At 32.2% G+C, this 18,683-nt stretch overlaps 1 protein-coding gene across 10 annotated transcripts in view; it reads right to left on the bottom strand.

Moving 5' to 3' along the window:
• The window catches only part of gig (TSC complex subunit tuberin), an 82,176-nt gene that overhangs the window by 25,521 nt on the left and 37,972 nt on the right, over positions 1 to 18,683 (bottom strand). For 8 of the 10 annotated variants that reach the window (XM_076489270.1, XM_076489261.1, XM_076489262.1 and 5 more), the window contains exons 15-29: positions 18,332 to 18,413; positions 17,738 to 17,893; positions 17,170 to 17,295; positions 15,101 to 15,223; positions 14,098 to 14,204; positions 13,404 to 13,545; positions 12,993 to 13,115; positions 11,634 to 11,774; positions 9,050 to 9,239; positions 7,784 to 7,877; positions 6,825 to 6,927; positions 6,109 to 6,230; positions 4,824 to 4,991; positions 2,536 to 2,708; positions 1,306 to 1,477 (exon numbers count right to left, since the gene is read on the bottom strand). In XM_076489270.1, coding sequence (XP_076345385.1) covers positions 1,306 to 1,477; positions 2,536 to 2,708; positions 4,824 to 4,991; positions 6,109 to 6,230; positions 6,825 to 6,927; positions 7,784 to 7,877; positions 9,050 to 9,239; positions 11,634 to 11,774; positions 12,993 to 13,115; positions 13,404 to 13,545; positions 14,098 to 14,204; positions 15,101 to 15,223; positions 17,170 to 17,295; positions 17,738 to 17,893; positions 18,332 to 18,413 — 2,022 coding nt within the window. The remainder of the gene's footprint in view (positions 1 to 1,305; positions 1,478 to 2,535; positions 2,709 to 4,823; positions 4,992 to 6,108; positions 6,231 to 6,824; positions 6,928 to 7,783; positions 7,878 to 9,049; positions 9,240 to 11,633; positions 11,775 to 12,992; positions 13,116 to 13,403; positions 13,546 to 14,097; positions 14,205 to 15,100; positions 15,224 to 17,169; positions 17,296 to 17,737; positions 17,894 to 18,331; positions 18,414 to 18,683) is intronic. The other 2 variants (XM_076489267.1, XM_076489264.1) reach the window with 2 other exon arrangements.

Here is an 18,683-nt window from a genome sequence, read left to right as displayed (position 1 = left end):
TGAATTTCTTCTCTATTTTCCACTCCTCTGTAAGTACAAAATTTAATGTAAATTATTCACTATAATACTGTCATTGCTCAAACAAACCATAATTTTTACAGCCTTTAATTTTGTTTGGTTACAGGGTTATGGAATACAAAATCAGATCATTCTTGCCACAACCAATCATCACATACTCTCTCTAGCCTGAATGAACTTGTAACAGTTTTTGTTACATAGTCAGAAAGATAGAAAAATTGTGATCATTAAGGGAAATTACCTATTTTTTGCATTTTATTATTCTATGTTCTGTAGTATAGTATTTAATTAAAAATTCAATGCATTAATACCACTAGAATAAAAAAAGTAGGGTTAAGTGTTAAGTAGTGTTAAGAAAACAAAAAAATTACCTGAATAAGTACTGTTTCTTGTTTTTCATGTTTATTCTACAGTTCTCATTATAAAACTAACTCAATGTATAATTAACTATCTCTTTAGGTTATGTTAAGTAAAATAAATAATAATAAAGTTTCATGAGGCACACATGTGAGCAGCTTGGACTCGGGGTAGCTTGTTTTACAAGCTCCATGTTTCCTAACTGATTTACAAGTTATAATGGCATAATCAGTAGTAGTTACAGTTATATATAGACTGTTTAAAACTATTCTGGATAAAGAAAGGTAGTTTCATGTTATAATCCAAAGTTGTTCTAGAAAAAAAAAATGGTAATTCAGATTTATTTCAATTTTTTTTGTGGTTATGAGGTCAGTCAATATGACCGACCCTCCCTGGAGCTAAGGTAGAGAAAACGAGGTAAAACAAAGTTGTACTTAAACATTTGAAATGCGTCTAGCAGTTTTTAAAAATTACACAAATATTACTTGAGATTTTGGGACAAAAAAGAGTTTTTAAATCTTAATGTGAAAATCACTTCACATTCAAACTAATAACAAAAGATTCAATACTTTTACAAACAAGTTTTTAGTAAAATACTTCATTAAAAAAATCTGATTTTTTTGTGTAGAAAAGATTTGTAATCTTTACTAAAACTATCAAAAGTTATGGTATAAATACTCAATGTGCAGACAAACTTGTAGATTATATATCAATCTTGTCACAACAGGGTTAATCCAACCTAACTGATGGATTACAGCATTCAACATAATCTGCCACTTTTAATACATTTTTGCTTTAAAAGAAACTTACATACAACTAATGTAAAAGGAATGCCAAACAAAAACACCTGCAGTAAAACATGATGTCATGATACCTAACAAGTTTTGATTTACTCACATTACCCCACTTTATAGGGGCTGAAACACAAACCTGGATGAAATCTCTTCACAGGATTGGTGTCGAATTTGAATATCATCTTTTGACTGAGGCAAGCTGTAGTGACTGACTTCACTGCTAGCACTACGTTGGATTGCTGACCTGTGTCGCCGTCTGGAGGATAATATCTCTCCCGAACTTCTACTTTTCTGCATGGGAACATTACCTGTAGTTACGCATTCGTAGATGAAGAACAGCAGGTTAGAGTTTAAAACCAGGCAATGGAAACTGAACTACTCAAATGTACACACAACCACCTCAACACAAGATTTTATAATTTATTAGTGGCCAGATTTATCTTATCTAAAGGAATAAGGAAAGGTCTTTTCTTGAACATATTTATTCTTCTAGTACACAGCAATACACAGTTGAAGATATAAGACTCCTGGGAAAATAAAAGTTCTACATTTTGGAAGTTCTGACATTACACCATCAGCTTCAGGAGGAATTTAGTAATGGTTTTGTAAAAAAAAAAAAGATAACTATAAACTCTTGCAAACTCAATACTAAAATATTTAACATCCAGCTCAACTGAAAATGGTGTTGGATTGATTGTGTTGAATCCTAGATCCATTATATATCAACAGCTCCTAAACATTTGAAATTTGTAAAACAAGTTGAGTAACCATGCAATTTTCTAGCACCCATCTTTAACTGGAGAAAAGTTAGGTCACCACTATAATTTATTTAAGTAAAATTTAGTTAGATCATCACATTTTGTGTTTTGCTATGTCTTGTTGTGTGACACCCTCCAAAACAGTGTCCCACTTTTGGGAACTGATAATACAATGCTAAACACACTGAGTTGTTTATTCTATATTCTACCCAATGCCAATGTTCACTGAAAATAAAGGTACACAAGTAGATCAAACATTGCTGGTAAAAGTACGCTTGAAACACTTGATTAGTTTGTTTGTCATTAAAGAGGTTAACTATACTATGCACAGTGTAAGTACTGACACCAATATTTCACATGAATAGCCCTCAGAATTACCATTGAGCTATTCGGAATGGTGGTTACTTTGTTGGAATATTTTCACATAGAATGAGTAAATAAAAAAGTAGATACTATTCTAGAAATATGGACAGGTTTGGGTGAAAATAAATGATAATAAGTTATTAGCACAGAAGAACTTTGATGTAACAAAACTGTAAATTATATTAACGTCTTTGAACTTATTATGTGATGAGTAGGACTAAAAAAAAGATCTTTATCCTTCTCACCCGATTCTGGTATGTCATCAGCATCAGTTTTACACAACCGGTAACACCTATCACACATCCCATTTTTAAATGTTTTTGTACCACAGCCACTGGTTGTAACTGTGATAAGCATTGTGCCCAACAACCAGCTACTTTGTTGGCCATTTTCCAGTAGGAATTGACTGACTGGTGACCTGAAAGTACCCAATTATACTTAGAAGCATATAATGCTAAATTGGCTACCAAAAATATTTTATGGGTAAGTTTCATTATTATTAATAACTAGAAGCAGAAAACTGACCATTAAATAACTGTTATGAAACAAATATAAAAGTCTGAGTTTCTCTTCTCACCATTTATTATGTACACATTATTTACTATTTAGGTGACAACTTCCCACAACAAATGCTGTTTCAGCTGACAGCATAACACAGGAAATATGGGTTATGGACATTTTTCTGCACTTTCTATAATGCTATATAAATGTTTTAATGGTATCCTGCTATTTCGGAAAAATTTACTGAAAGAAAACTTCTTTATCCAAATTTAAAACCAATTTACAAAAAACAACAACAACACAAAATTAACAATTATCAGGTCATCCCATAAGTAATGTCCAAAAATTTATTACAGAAAGTGCATCATCTTTTCCGTCTTTGTAGAAGACTTTAATGACTAAAATATATAGTAGGAAGTGTATAAAAATGTTCACACACATAAAAGAAACTAACCCAAGTCCACTTTTTCAGATCATTAGCCAGATAAACCTTTACAAAGATGGATGTGTCTGAAGAACACATAAGACATACAATGCTTTATGAGCTTCAAAAAGGCAATAGTGCAGCAGAAACTACAGGAAACATTCAACGTGTTTATGGTGCAAAGTCTTTCAATGAAAAAAATGTCAAAGGTGGTTTCAGAAGTTCAAATCAGGTGACTACAGCTTAAGTGATATGCCACGTTCAGGTTGTCCTGTTGAGTTTAATGATGACTTGTTGCTGGCTGCACTTGATGAAGATTGTGCTGTAACAATTGAAGAACTAGCATAGAAGCTTAATTTAACCTATTCAAGAGGTCACTGTCATCTGTAACAGCTTGGAAAAGTGCCAAAACTTGGAAAATGGGTCTCCCACGATTTGACAGAAACCAACCTTAGAGCAACAGTGGACATTTGCACTTCTCTGCATTCTCATGAATGTAACTCACCTTTTTGGACAGGTTTGTGACTGGAGATGAAAAATAGATATATTATAAAAATATTATGCACCACTCAGTGCTGGTAAATTGGCTAAAGCACAGCCCAAAATGGACCTCCACCCTAGGAAAGTCTTGTTAAGCATTTGGTGGAATATTGTTGGTGTGATCCACTTTGAGTTGCTGTTACTCAATGTAATGATTACATCAGACTTCTATTGTCAACAGTTACAGTACTTGAATGTTGCAGTGGAAGAAAAGAGGCCTCCTTTGATCAATCGTAAAGGTGTTGTGTTACACTAGGATAATGCACAGCTCCATACAGCAAGGATCATATCTGCAAAGATTGAAGAGCTAGACTGGGAAAAATTTCCACATCCTCCTTATTCTCCAGACCTTGCTCCATCTCATTATCTATTCTGAAGTTTGCACAACTATCTTGATGAAAAAGAGCTTGGAACATATGAAGATGTCAAAACTACCCTCTCTACATTCTTTTCCTCCAAACCCCAAGAATTTTACAGAAGTGGCATTTAGAAACTTGTGAATCGTTGGCAGGAAGCAATTAATAATAATGGGACATACATTATTGATTAACTAACATTTAAAATCCTCTCTCTTTTCTGAACCTAAAATTGGACATTATTTAAAGGATGACTAATACATTCAAGACTGTAAATGAGATACAAGTTTATTATAAATAGGTACCATCAATATCTATTTAAAATTAAGTGGCACCTGGAATCTTAACTAGTTCTTAACTACAGAGCTCCCAGTCAACTTTTAACAACAGGTTATAATATGAAACACAAGATTTTATACACCCACAACCAGAAATATGTAGGTTCTCTACCTAATTTCTTTCACAAAAAAAAAAAAAAGATTTTCCCATATAAACCACTCATAAAACCCAACAATTATTGGACCAAAATACATCTATGTTTTTCAAAAGAACATTTGTTAATATGCATATATATGTTACAGGTTCTTATGAAAGAATGAAAATTCACACATCAAGTTCAGATTTCAGACTGGTATAAAAGAAGAGGTATTTTTTACAAATGCAAGTTTCAATAGTTATTTTGGCAAACTAGTATTTACAGTCCTTCACTTACCTTCTTGGCAGTGTGGAGCACATGCCATACGTGTAGCGAACAAGCATGTCTTGACAGGTCTCCACCAGCTCCGTGTTGAGTCTTAGACTGGTGTCTAAAGATGGTGCACTGTCACTACAAGAAGGACTAGCTGTTAAACTGGTTACATGTAGGCGCGGTTCCCTTCGCCTGAGCACCCAGTACCCCGCATATAAGCAAAATAATATAAAAAAGGGGGGAGGACAGAGAGAAGCAAAAAGAAAATGACCAATTAAATGAATGTGTGAAGAGCAACAGAAAAAAAACGGACATAAAATAAGTGACACAAGTGAAAAAAGATATGAGCACACAAGCCTGAACAAAAACAGATCAGATATCACAGACTGAATAACAAGCAAAGTAAAGTATCTGCCAATAATCAGTGATTGTGAAGTTTCTGGATATTTTAACAGGTAGATAATATTCACTGCACTTTCCAACAAGCACAAGTTTTAGAGTTTTTCAAACCAACACAGATCTGAAGCATAATTAGTTTCTTAGAACTACTGATTTTCTGCAGACATGTACATGTTGTTGGCTAAGCTGGTATTGGTTGAAACTCTTAGGTTTAGTACAATACAGCTTCACAACTCTGTACACCTCGCACATACTCAATTTGTTGTTTTGAGTGTAATAATAGTTATTCACTGTAAGCTCATCAGAGGGACCTATGCTACTAGATTTGGTAGATGATTACAATGAATACCATGTGTAAAAGAGAAAGTTTCATCTTGTAGACACTAGTTTTTCAAACCAGTGAACTGTTAAGTAATGCACCTGTGGTAGAATTTTTGTACCATTCATATGAAAATTGATTTATCAAAACATTGACCCCTTTCCAAATCTGAACCATCAGTTAAGTTTTCACTAAATGAAGCCTGAAATATCTTTAAGATGTGAGCAATTCATGCAACAGAAACAAAAACGTACAAGCACGCTGTTGACAAAATTCTGCTAACCAATAAATAATTTTTAAATTTTGTACATAAGAACATGTTTAAAACTTTTAAAAAACATTCATTAAGAATTTGGGCCTTAATTTCCAGTAGTGTGTATAAATCAAATACAAAACCTTTTCACCTAAATAAGTGACCCTTAAAAATACTACACCATGCAGTAAAAGATCAGACTATGTTCGTTGAGGACTAGATTACGAGTATGACAACATGGTAGTAAATTTGTATGGCCTATTTATAAGTTATCTTGTTTAACCTTAAGGTAAAGGTGAATGGTTAATAAAAATTTGGCACATGGTTACACATGATACCTTCTCACTCCTTGTTCTACCATACTACTGCTGCGTTTTCTTAGAGAGGAATCTTCATTTAGGATTTGAGCTGAGGCAGTGTTCTTCTCTTCAAGAGGCACCAAAACATTAGCACGAAGACCCTAGGGCAGTGAGAGTTTGGTCTTAACTTACAGAAAATGGACTAATAAGTAATAGTAATGCATACAACAGTTTGGTATATGCAAGTTACCAAGTTGTTTCTAACAGTGATACATCATGAAGCTTGTTGCAGCATCAAGATTTTCAGAAACTCCGTTGTTTACTAATATCAATGCTACACCTTTGCCAGAGAAGTAACAGGATAAGTTGTCATTTTAACTTCAATCAAAAACAATTAGTACAATCTTTGGCTATATAATAAATCACTTCAAGTGCTAGAAACAATTCTTATGTTCTTTAACTGAACATTGTAAGCACCAAAAGTTTAAATTATATTTAAGGTTTGTTTTTATAAAGTGAATTACATCAAGAGAACTCAGTTTCTTTTGCAAATCTTTAAACAAGCTAACACAATCCAGAAATATCCTATTTAATCAAGCAATGTCACACTACATTTAATTGGGGCTTTAGGACTGCCAAAAAGAGGGGTAATAATAAATTTTTGCAATAGAAAATAAAATGTGCATCAGTAAAACTGTCTATCTAGTAACACAAAAAATTGGATTAAAATAAACCATAAGAATGTTTATTCTTACTTTGAATATATATGGTACAAAGTCTCTTCTGAACGGGAGACGACATTTAAGGAACCACATGGCAATTACACGATGAGCCAAGGAAACCGTGTACAAACTAAATCTGCAGAGAAATAAATGTGGGTAAAGTTTAGTGAGAGACATAATGAAATCAATGTATGTATTTATTCTCAACTGACAAGCATGTATGAAAAGAACTTTCTGTTGTCATACTATACGATAGGTAGTATATTTTTTGCACAATAATTAATATGGTGTAAAAAACAGTTCCTTTTTCATTCTAGCCACAAGCCAAAATTATTTCTTGATGAAAATAACTATCTTTTGTACAAAGTACAAACCTCCAGATCTTGCATCCCAATGTAACAGCATTAACCATTACTGTTTCTATACATTACAGCCATGTCAGTTTAAAAAACTGTTTAATGACCCAGCTGAGGTCATGGAGTTAGATCCATTCAAGAAATCAATACAGAACCTGGAGCACTAAATCAAGTCATAGTTCATGAAACACAGTACATACAAACTATTTCACAGTTCAGTACCAAATTAAAATTACATCAAGAAAACCAGTTATTTCTCTTCTGCCAAAAGAAGTGGATTTTAAGTTAACTGACAAACTCACAGTGACTGTATAACACAAGGCCACGTACACTCCTAGTCACTAGTAGTGACAGATACAGCAAGCACATTCAAAGCATCTTCCACAAAATGAACATGAATGATGTGCTAATGTGTGCTGTATCTAGTATTTGAAAATTAAGTTAATGTTAAGATGAGTACAGAAGGTTTGTTACATTATACAGCTGGAGGTAAAAATCACCTTTTAAAGACGTTAATACCATCGTAGCATATTTTATTTTTTTTATTATTCCAACATCCTTGCATACTATGTGTAAAAACAAAAGATTGAAGATATTTACTTAGAAGTGTTAGTGTTGATATTTCAAGATACTTACTTAAATGGGTTGGTGTATGGAAGAGCTATGGCAAATATACTGATGTATTGGTCCTCCACAAAACTCACGTAGAGGCTGGGGAGTCTAATCAAACCTAAGCACAAACACAAACTCTCAGAATGCACAGTGTATATTATTCTTTAGGTTTAATTGAACATTTACAGCCCTTCACTTGACCAAACTATTTCCAATATTGTTTTAATGTTATTCAACACAGATATTTGAAACTTGTAACAAAGATTGTTTAAATTTTAAGCTATAAACAAGGTAAGAGGACAATTTTTCTTTTACTGTGATGGGTCCTTAAAAATGAGTATTAAAAAATGTAATTCCAATTTTTATGAATAGTGAATTAATTATTAACTTTGTAATTTGTGCAATGTCATTCTGTTGGATATCTCTGTAGTGACCATACAATTCTAATCGTCTTAAACAGTACAAAGTACATGAAAATCACTGGAGAGAAACAAACAAATAACAATAATAAAAAATTGCCCAGAAAAATGTTAAAGAAAGAAAAAACAATTAGAACAATGTTAAAACCCAATATTAGAGGCAAAGTTCTAAAGAGAAATATTGTACACATACACATGCAGAGCTTCAGGCCAAGAAAAGGCCTTGAAACAAGATACTCGAACCTCAGCACTGCAACATTGTTGTGAAAAGCAATAAAATATGAGAAATAAGAAAAATACTGAACTTCGGTTATTAATTATGATCCTCTCCAAAAACACAGGAAACAGATACAGTGGTTGGAAATTAATAATTTTATTTATTTATTCTGTTAAAATCTTAATTCCAAGTAGTTTGGGTTCAGCTGGTATTTTTGTAAGCCAAGACTAATTACACTCACACAGCTGGCCAAGTTGACAAGAACATAGAATGAGCATTTTTGGTGACAGGGATTTGAAGTCATGATCCTCAGATTACAAGTTGCATGTTTTAACTATCAGGTCATGCCAGGCCTTAGAAATCAAATAAATATCTGTAGACAATCATGGAGAAAAATAAATAAAAAAACAATACCTGTAAGAGAACTTTGCAATGAATATAAGGTTAGAAAGAGAGAAAGCAGAGGAATAAACCAAGAAAAACTACAGCTCTTACAATTAAAACCACACTGGTGTAACCTAGTTGTTTTTTTCTGAATATATTTCAAATTTAAACATCTTAAAAATTTAACTAAACAATAGATAGAACCAAAAATATTAAATAAGAAAAAAAAAGGTTTTTATTGTGAATTTTGATTGACAAACTAACACTCACAGGACAGAAACTCCAATATTGGTACTGCTATTCTTACATTAGCTGAAATCTTCGATAAACTAATGATGATATTGGGAAGTAACTTATACATTACATCCCTCATCTCAAGAGTACAGAGTGTAAGAGCCACGATGCACATTCGAGCACACTTGGATACAAGACCAAACTCCAGGCAGTTGATTAACATCCTCTAGAAAGAGAAAGATCAGTGTGTATACTTAGACTAAAACAAACATAGTTGTAGAGAATTCTGTGAAACACTGGTGTTTTTACATGCTGTTGTATGGAATTGTCTGTGAAACACTGGTGTTTTTAAATGCTGTTGTATGGAATCCTCTGCAAAATACTGGTGTATTTACACACTCTTGTACAGAACAGTCAGTGAACACTGATGTTTTTGCACATTGTTGTAGAGAACTGCCAGTAAACACTGATGTTTTTGCACATTGTTGTAGAGAACTGCCAGTAAACACTAATGTTTTTACACTGTTGTACAGAACTATCAGAGAACACTAATATTTTACACTGTTGCATCTATCTGTGTAAACAACATTTGCTCCTCTTAAATTATGTAAATGAAAACTATTTAACTCTTTTGACCCTGATATCCTTTACTCCACGTGACAAAAAGTTTGTGTCTTACATTTAAAATTTTATTAAACTATTTTTTATTTATGTTATAGCAATTAACCCTTTCTGCATAGGCTCAGTCCCTGTAACCAAACTTAACCATTTTGTGCTTGTTATAAATTTTATTCTATTACTTTTAAATTAGTACGTGTATGTTCACAAAATCTAGGAGATTATCAGTAAATATTACAAGGCTTTCATACACGAAATACCATTTTTGTTATTAAATTTTATGGTTTTTAAACACTTTTCTCATATCTTTTTTATTTTTGCATGTTGCCTCTCCAATATTTTAAGATTAAAAATACTTTTCTTATTATGTCCTGATAGCTTTATCAAATGTTTATTAAGTAAAAGACTTTATATTATTTTAACTAACAAGTCGCTGTATGGATTCAGCTGATTCAACCAACCTTGTAACCACAATATAATTATGAAATGAATATGATTTCTGCCTTTTTCATTCTAGAACGACAACAGATTATAACACAAAACCATACCTCATTAATAAATTTGATTTTTTTGTATGTGAAAGACTAATAACGTTAACTGAAAGACTGCCAAATTTTTTGAAAATATAAACACTATATTGAAAGTTAGAAGTATTAAATTTGTAAGGACTTTAAAGAAATACAAAGAGGTCATGTAAGTCAGTCATTTTGGCCCGAGTCTGTGTCGAGCGTTAAAGAGAAACTTGCATTTTAATACAAAAAAAAACCAACTGGAAATGAAGTTATATTTTGTGACTGATAAATTTTTCACAACTTTTCAAGTACATCCTTAAGTAAAGGAAAGTAAGAACAAATGTCAATGTTTTGAAAGCTGCCTTTTAAGTTTTTTTCATTCAAAAAGTTTTAAATCAGTAAAACATCAATACGTATCAATCACATAATACTTTACAGCTTGACTTCCACCATCTTTCTGTAACTCAGTAGGTTTGAATGTGTCAAGTTTTTATTTCATCAAAATTGGAAACCTCTGCTACCAAAAGAAACTGTTAGAACTTGAACATTTCTGTACATCAATGATACAACTAACTAAACACGTTATTCCTTCATCACTTCTTTATTGTTAAAACAGACACCCACATAGGTTATTACTTTTCTTCTTTGTACATTGTTTTACCAATACAGATAATAAAAATTGTGTATTCTGTAAAAACTTTTTTAAAGAACTTTTTAATGTCACATGTAAAGTATACCATTGAAAATGTATTTGCTGTTACCTGTAACTTGCTCCCCTCAGAAACACATCTGAGAAATCTGTATTACATTACTTATATCTATAAAAGCTATCGAAAACAGAATTAGCTTATTTCAACCTACAAATTACTATTTTTTTTGTTTGTTTTTTTTACTAAAAATTTAGTACCATTGTTTGGAATAATTTTACACTTCTGACTGTCACAACTCACATTGTAAAAAATCAATTTTGTGAAATCACTCACTTTCTATTGCAAAAAACACATGAAATCCCAGCAATCCTCAAGAGATTAACTGCTATATTGATGATACTTCTGTCCACTTTTGAGTGACTCGTATTTTATTAGGGATCCTGCAACCAATGAACTCAAGCCCTCACAATAATAGAAATTGTTTTCAATATATCATGGTGTCATACAGAATCTACAATTGATTCTAAGAACCAAAAGAGTCAAACAGTGTCTCAAAATACCTTGATAGTGTTAAAAAAAACACAAAAAAACACAGACAAAACTAAATATCTATCCACGTACAGTATCTGACCTATACAACAGAATGGTTTTCAACTATTATTGTGTTTTCTAAAGAACAATTTTATAAACCCTCTTAACAGGATAATCATATAACTTCTTACCCATCATATCTCTGTCAAGTGAACAGTAAGACACCAGAACACACACATCTACTCAAGAAACAATTATTTGGGTTAAACTTTAATTCAATACTAACTAAACCAGTTACAATTTACTTACTTGTGCATGTTGGTCAAGCTCACCATGATATGCAGCCAAGGCTGCAAGGACTGGAAAGATAAATGCATGGAAATCTGAACGAATGAACTGAAGAGGAGCATTTCTGAGTTTCTCCGGTAAACCCGAATTCCTGTCACTAACCTTGAAATGAGAAATTTAAAAATTAAAAGTTGACAAGATAAATAGGCGAGTATTTACTGTTTACATAAGTTATGAATCTTTAGTTTCAAAGTTTTGCAACAAGAAACACAATATCTCAGAGATACGAGCAATGAAAAGATATTTCACATTTCCTGATATGGGCCAAGAATTTTATCGGGCAAATAATTCTACTGTAGCCCCTGTTATCAGTAATTTCATGACCTCTATCCAGTGAATAGCCTGATGAAGCATTATTTTCATACACTAGTCAAACTCACAGGATAGTTGAAGCAAACAATAGTCTTTTAAAGTTTCAGAATTTGTTAAAAAAATAGAACAATGTCACAAATGTTATGATTTTTAAATAGTGCACCACACAGAAGTATGTGTGGTTTCTCTGTTAAGTCTCATAAGAACTTGGTAATACCAAGATCGCACGCAACTAACTCAGAATTAATTATATGACACAAGAATAACACAAGATTACATTCAAGTAGCTCATAACATCAACAATCAGACTCAATAACTTAGAAAATGTCATAATTAAAGAAAGCTGAAAAACAAACACACTAACCATTATAAAACTACACCTTTATATGTACACACACAAATACCTCTATTTTGTTTGTTTTCTTATAGCAAAGCCACATCAGGCTATCTGCTGTGCCCACTAAAGGGAATCAAACTCCCTGAGTTTAGCATCATAAATCTGAAGACTTCCAACTGTCCCAGCAGGGAACTCTCTTATTGTTGAATAACGCATTTATATATATATATATATATATATATATATATACACAAATAGGTGACATCCATTACAACACAATTTTTAACAGCTTTATATAATTGAACACAAAAGCATCCAATCAAGTAGGTGAAACTAGATATAAGAATACATCAAAGAGAGGGTCAAGTATTCCTAAGTCTAATACTTTTGTGAAACCTACAATGACATTAATATATTTGTTTCCATTTAAATTTCAAGATTTTAAGAAATTCCATCACTTTTCATGTCTGTTATGAGTACTTTTGTGAGCATCCTTTATTTTGTCAGCCACATTGTTTAAAAGACCTGTACTATTAACTTCAAAACACACAGGTCCACATGAAATAAAGAAACAAAAGTGCAGACAAGACTCTGACAAGTGTATAAAAATCTGATATGCTCTACATTAATTACAAGTCCGGAATTAGCAGACCAAACAAAGAAATACTTACCATGATACACAGACTTAGGCACAGAGACCTGATGCTTCCTTTTCCACAGAGAACAATGGCTTTATTTTGTAAAAAGTGTGGTAGTTGTTGTAGTACTAACTTTAAAACACCCCAGTCAGTTTCCTGTAGTCAAATAAAAATACAGTTTCAACTAAACTTCTAAACCTAGGTTTTTAATGTAGTTCAGGCTTCTGTTATGCAACATATAACTTCACAAACCAGTATGAAGTTTGTAATATTTGCTTTTTTTTAACAACTACATCAAACAATTTCAGAGTTATGTGACTACATGTTCACCACTCTCAAAATATTACATTTAAACTTATCTATTTCTAAGTTACTAACTATTACTGATTGTTTCAAAACTTACTATTTACAAATCATGCTAAAATTAATACGGACAATGGGTACCTGTTTGAGACAAGTGACAACAGCCTTCAAAGCAAGGTCTAACGGCATATACGAAATGATGCTAGTGGGGTGAGCAGCAGGTGACAGAGAATGTGGCGGGGGGCTTAAATTCCCATGTGTAACATGCTCAGTACCAGAGTCACTGTAGAGAACGACATGCACTAACTTATACACAGAAGTCCTTTTTGATAAAGTCTATCGATGACCAGAAAATATCAGTACGAGATGAGAGAAAATTTTCTTCAATTAAAAGTTTGTTTATTTATTTGTAACTTTTCTTTGTAAATCATTTAGATGTGTAATGAAGTATGCTGACAATCAAAAGCAAAAATTATTAACAGATATAACAGCAATAACAAAATCTTCCCATAAAGTTTTAAATTCAAATACCCTATCAATTATTTTATTTACATTTATTGGTTATAAGTTTTAATACATATCTTCAGTATATATAACATCTACCTCTCTGGTGCTTGAACACAACTTTGAGCAATCAGTTCAAATAATTCCAATAATATTTAATCATATAATTCAACTTTGCTGAGCTGATAATAGAACACGATTTTAAAATTATTTCCTGTTCATAACCAAGTTTCTTTTATTACAAAAAATAAAACTATCGGTAAAGCAAACAAAAATAAAGAATACACAGAGAAAATGGTCGTAAAGACCTTCCATCTGTCTGTGCACTCACGTGTGGTTTCTTAGAAGGTATGGACTGTAGTATATTTGGTTCTCACTGTTGGCAATCCCTACTTGCCCTAGAGCATTGCAGCGTAACTTTAGTAGGAATTCAAAAATCTGTTTTAAAAAAACAGAAGTGTCTATGAGGCTAATATATCTAAAGAACAGAGAATTAAAACAATTCTACATTTATAATTGATGGAACAGATTTATGCAAACACAGAATATTCACTATTTCAGAAAATTCAATACACATGAATTCCAGTATTAGTCTAACTACATACTAGTTAAAAAAGAAAGGTGCCATTTCATGTAATGCATTATTTAAACAATTTTATATTAAGGTGGGAAGGTGTTAAAAATATGAACATGGGTGCACAGTAAAGAAAACAATTTACATGAATGGATGCATCCTTCTTTGAGGAAAAATCTCTCACTGAATTAGGGTTTTAGGAAATATATTTTTTACATATTTAAAAAATCAGCTTCAGAAGGAAAACAAAATATACTGTATACAGGTTTATTTACCTAATTTTGTATTAAAAATATTTGATTTTTGGTTTTCAGTTTTCAAAGTAAATATCAGTGTTTGTTAATTTTCTAAATTTCTCCTGAACAGAAAAAAAACAATTATGTGAAACCATGTAGAGCCTGTACCAGCTTTTAGATCTCCTACATTAAACTGGTTACGATATGAAACCATGTTACCAATACCGAAACAGCCAACTTTTAACCCTCTATTGTAAAATAGTTACAATATGAAACTATATATTATTTGTACTGAACTAATAGTTTCCAGCTACCACAGAGAAGTCATTAGGATAAGGAAAAATGTGAGCAGTTGTAACACATTATACTTCAATTTATAAGTGTTACATAAATTGTGCCTAGAAAAGGTTAGAAATGAATGCCTCCTTTGAACTTAACAAATATAATCAAAACCTCTCTGCAACACATTTCAACTAATAGATTTTTTATATATATCTTAACTGGTATTCTCTTGAGGGACTCACCACTTTCCGTATTCGACTGGTTTGTTCAACTGCTACAGGACCACTGTAATGAACTTTCAGGTGATTGATCAATAACTGGTAAGCATAAACAGCATGTGATGATGGAAGACAGTGTAGTTTCTTCTAACATGAAAGTAAAATTATTTGTTAATATGGTTTCATCTGCAACATCAATTTTTTTTTCACAAGTACATACAGTTTACAAATTACATACTTATTTTAATCTAAAATTACAGACACAATTATTCCACAGCTGCATCTTTAACCACAAATAATCAACTTTATTATGAAGTTATACAATACTTACAGCAAAACCCAAAAGTCATTTTGATCCAAAGTTATGCAATAGTTTGTTTGTTTGTTTTTGAATTTCATGCAAAGCTACTCAAGGGCTATCTGTACCAGCCATTCCCTAATTTAGCAGTGTAAGACTAGAGGGAAGGCAGCTAGTCATTACCACCCATCGCCAACTGTTGAGCTATTCGTTTACCAATGAATAGTGGGATTGACTGTAACATTATAATACCTCCACAGCTGAAAGGGTGAGCAAGTTTGGTGCAACTGGGATTCGAACCCCTGATCCTCAGATTATGAGTCGAACGCCTTAGCCCACCTGGCCATGCCGAGCTGTTATCCAAAAGATATCTCATTATTTTAAAGTATATTTGTGCATTGGGCTTGTATATAAATATATGGACTGATTTTTCTATAAATTTCTCTTGCTGTTTTTCTGGGTTCTATGTCGAGTCTTTCACCAAGTCTATCTGTGAACTGATCAGAGATGTCAAGATAATAGCATGGACCTCACAGAAGGTTCTCTAAACTGTGAATGGATACATGTTTACTGGGAAGGTTTGAATTTTTTGTTCTTAAGTTTCTGTAGAATATGGTTCCATATATTGCTAGTTTCTAGACTTTAGTTTAAGTGTATTCTGAGCTTCTTTGATTATTCTAAGTTACCAATGTTGTGAGGTACTACATGAAGTTCATCTGGGTGTCAAGTTTATTAATAAAAACATTTTCAACAGCCATCCAAATAACCAATCCTGTAAGGGCTATATTACTGATCCATTATTTACTTCTGAAAGAATTATGTTACTCTTACATAATTTATCATAACTTTTACACAACATGAACTGATACCAAAAATGGTATCCATCAGTAAAAAAAAAAAGGGAGGAAAAGTCCACATAGTTATGTCTTTAATAAAAATTCCTGCTACTATTATTAGTAATATTAGTGTACCACCACTACCACCCTTTTTCTGTAATAAGTCTAAAACTATTATTACTTTATAATCAGATATCTGCATCCTGTCCACCATGAGGAATCAAACTCCATGTTTTAACAATGTGTATATTCACAAACTTCACACTGATTCATCAGGAAAAACAGTTCCAGAATATCTGTACAGCATTTCATTCACTCTTAGTAAATGTTATACTCAAATATACTTACCATATATTAGATTTTATCCAGAATTTTATAACCATGCTACTTTCAAGCAGAGGAGGTGACAGGTAATGCTACCACACAATTGTCTTCTCTCTATTGAGCAGTTAAAATTCAGTGACAGTGGCAGATAGACAAGTCAAGCACGTTTGATTGTAATGTTTCACTTACACGGATAATTGGAACAAACAAAGACAGTAATACTTGGATACACTAAATTTGATTAGCATATTATTTCTATACAACTGATTTAATAATAACTGATTAATCAACTATTGTAACAATCAAAAACACCATTTGCAATTAATCAATTAGTTTACACGAGACCAATACACGAAATCAGCGTTCACAAGTTATTGATTGAATTGCTAAGCTCTGGCAGCTGCAACGAGGTGTGATTTAGTGTCTACTATCGAGTGTGTGTGTTTTCTTATAGCAAAGCCACATTGAGCTATCTGCTGTGTCCACTGAGAGAAATCGAACCTCTGATTTTAGCATTGTAAATCTGTAAACTTAGCAGTGTCCCAGCAGGGGACATTCAATATTGCAGGTGAATAAAGCATAATGCTATAAAAAGTGCAGCATGTGTGCACATTCCAACTTCAACAGAATTTTACCTTAAAAACTTCCACAAGACCAGAAACAGCTGTTTTTATATCGATGACTTCATCTTCGTTTACAATATGAACGGTGTCTGCACATTCCTTACCAGAGAGGCTCTGTTCGAAAGGTTTGCTTATAACCTGAGATAAACAACAATTATTTGTTTTAGTATTGAAGCTATAGACACAGTAACATCTAAACAAGACAAAGATCATGCTCTAATAGCATTCATGTTTAACATGTAGCATGAAACACCAATAAAGTTAGTGTGTTTTAGCACAAGTGTTGAGTATTTATAGTTTAAAACACCCAAACTTTCAAAAACAAACTTATTAAATCACATCATTTCTGTGAATAATACTCAAATCTCATAAAACTGGTCTCCTATGGACGACAAAATAAAACTACAGATTCACAAGTGACACAATTTTGCAGGAAAAACATATGACTATACAAGATTTTCTTTACCTCTAACACAAGTATCTCCAATTTTTTCTCCAATAATTCAATTTCTTATTTAACCATACAACTCATGCTATTTCCACACTAATATAAAAATACACAGTAATATAAAAACTGTACTTTTTCAAGAATTTCCAGCACATCCAGACATCTTTTACTGCAGCTGTCCTGAGCAAAGTCTACGAGTAACTGAACAGCAACGTTCTTTGTTGTAATGTCATGGTCAGTCTCCAGGTGGCCCAGATGTTGAAGAATAGCTTGGTCCACTAGTTCCTCCTTAATTATGTGCAAATAAAAACAGTTTTGTATTTCCATGTTCATTACATATGCTAGTTCAATACATTTAAGTGTAGACAGAATGATTCCACAATAAACACACAAAAGGAAAATGAGTAAAGAATGCTGTAAAAATATGAAATTCCATGTGATTTACTATCACCCTATAGTTATCCTCACCAGTTGAAAATGAATTACAAAAAAATAAATCTCAAGTTAATATTTATAGCTAAAGTGTTTCACTGAAAGTGACTAATTATAAACGTTTTTTTGAAAGCAATTTACTTTCACATATACTTAATATTATATTGTATATTAAAATATTTTACAAACCGTTTCACTTAGAAACAAAAACAAATTGTTTATGATTTTTTCCAGTTGTACATTTTCGAAATACAAGATAAATTCAGATGAAAGGCAAGCATTTTGAATACTTACCTCATAGATATATCTTTGTGTGCGGAGAAGATATGACAAAACATGTAAGACTCTAACCCTGACTGCCGTTCTTGTCTCGTGTCTGTAGAAAAATGTGTAAAAAGTGGAGTGCAAGTTGAATAGAGAAGATAAACTGATTCATTACGAGAAGTAACTGGTAGAAAGACTTTACAAGTAAAACAATCAATTATGTAACTATAATCGTGTATTAAATAATTATCATTTGTACAGTGCCTAGGCATACCTAATTTTTCAGGTTTTCTTTGTGCAATTTTTTGAAAAAACAATTGAAAATGAATTTTATATAAATACATAAGATACTACAATTCAATCAAGTTCACAGTGAAAGAGC

This window comes from Tachypleus tridentatus, chromosome 2, assembly GCF_004210375.1.
Source record: "Tachypleus tridentatus isolate NWPU-2018 chromosome 2, ASM421037v1, whole genome shotgun sequence".
NCBI lineage: Eukaryota > Metazoa > Arthropoda > Merostomata > Xiphosura > Limulidae > Tachypleus > Tachypleus tridentatus.
This window is presented reverse-complemented; position numbering and strand designations above follow the sequence as displayed.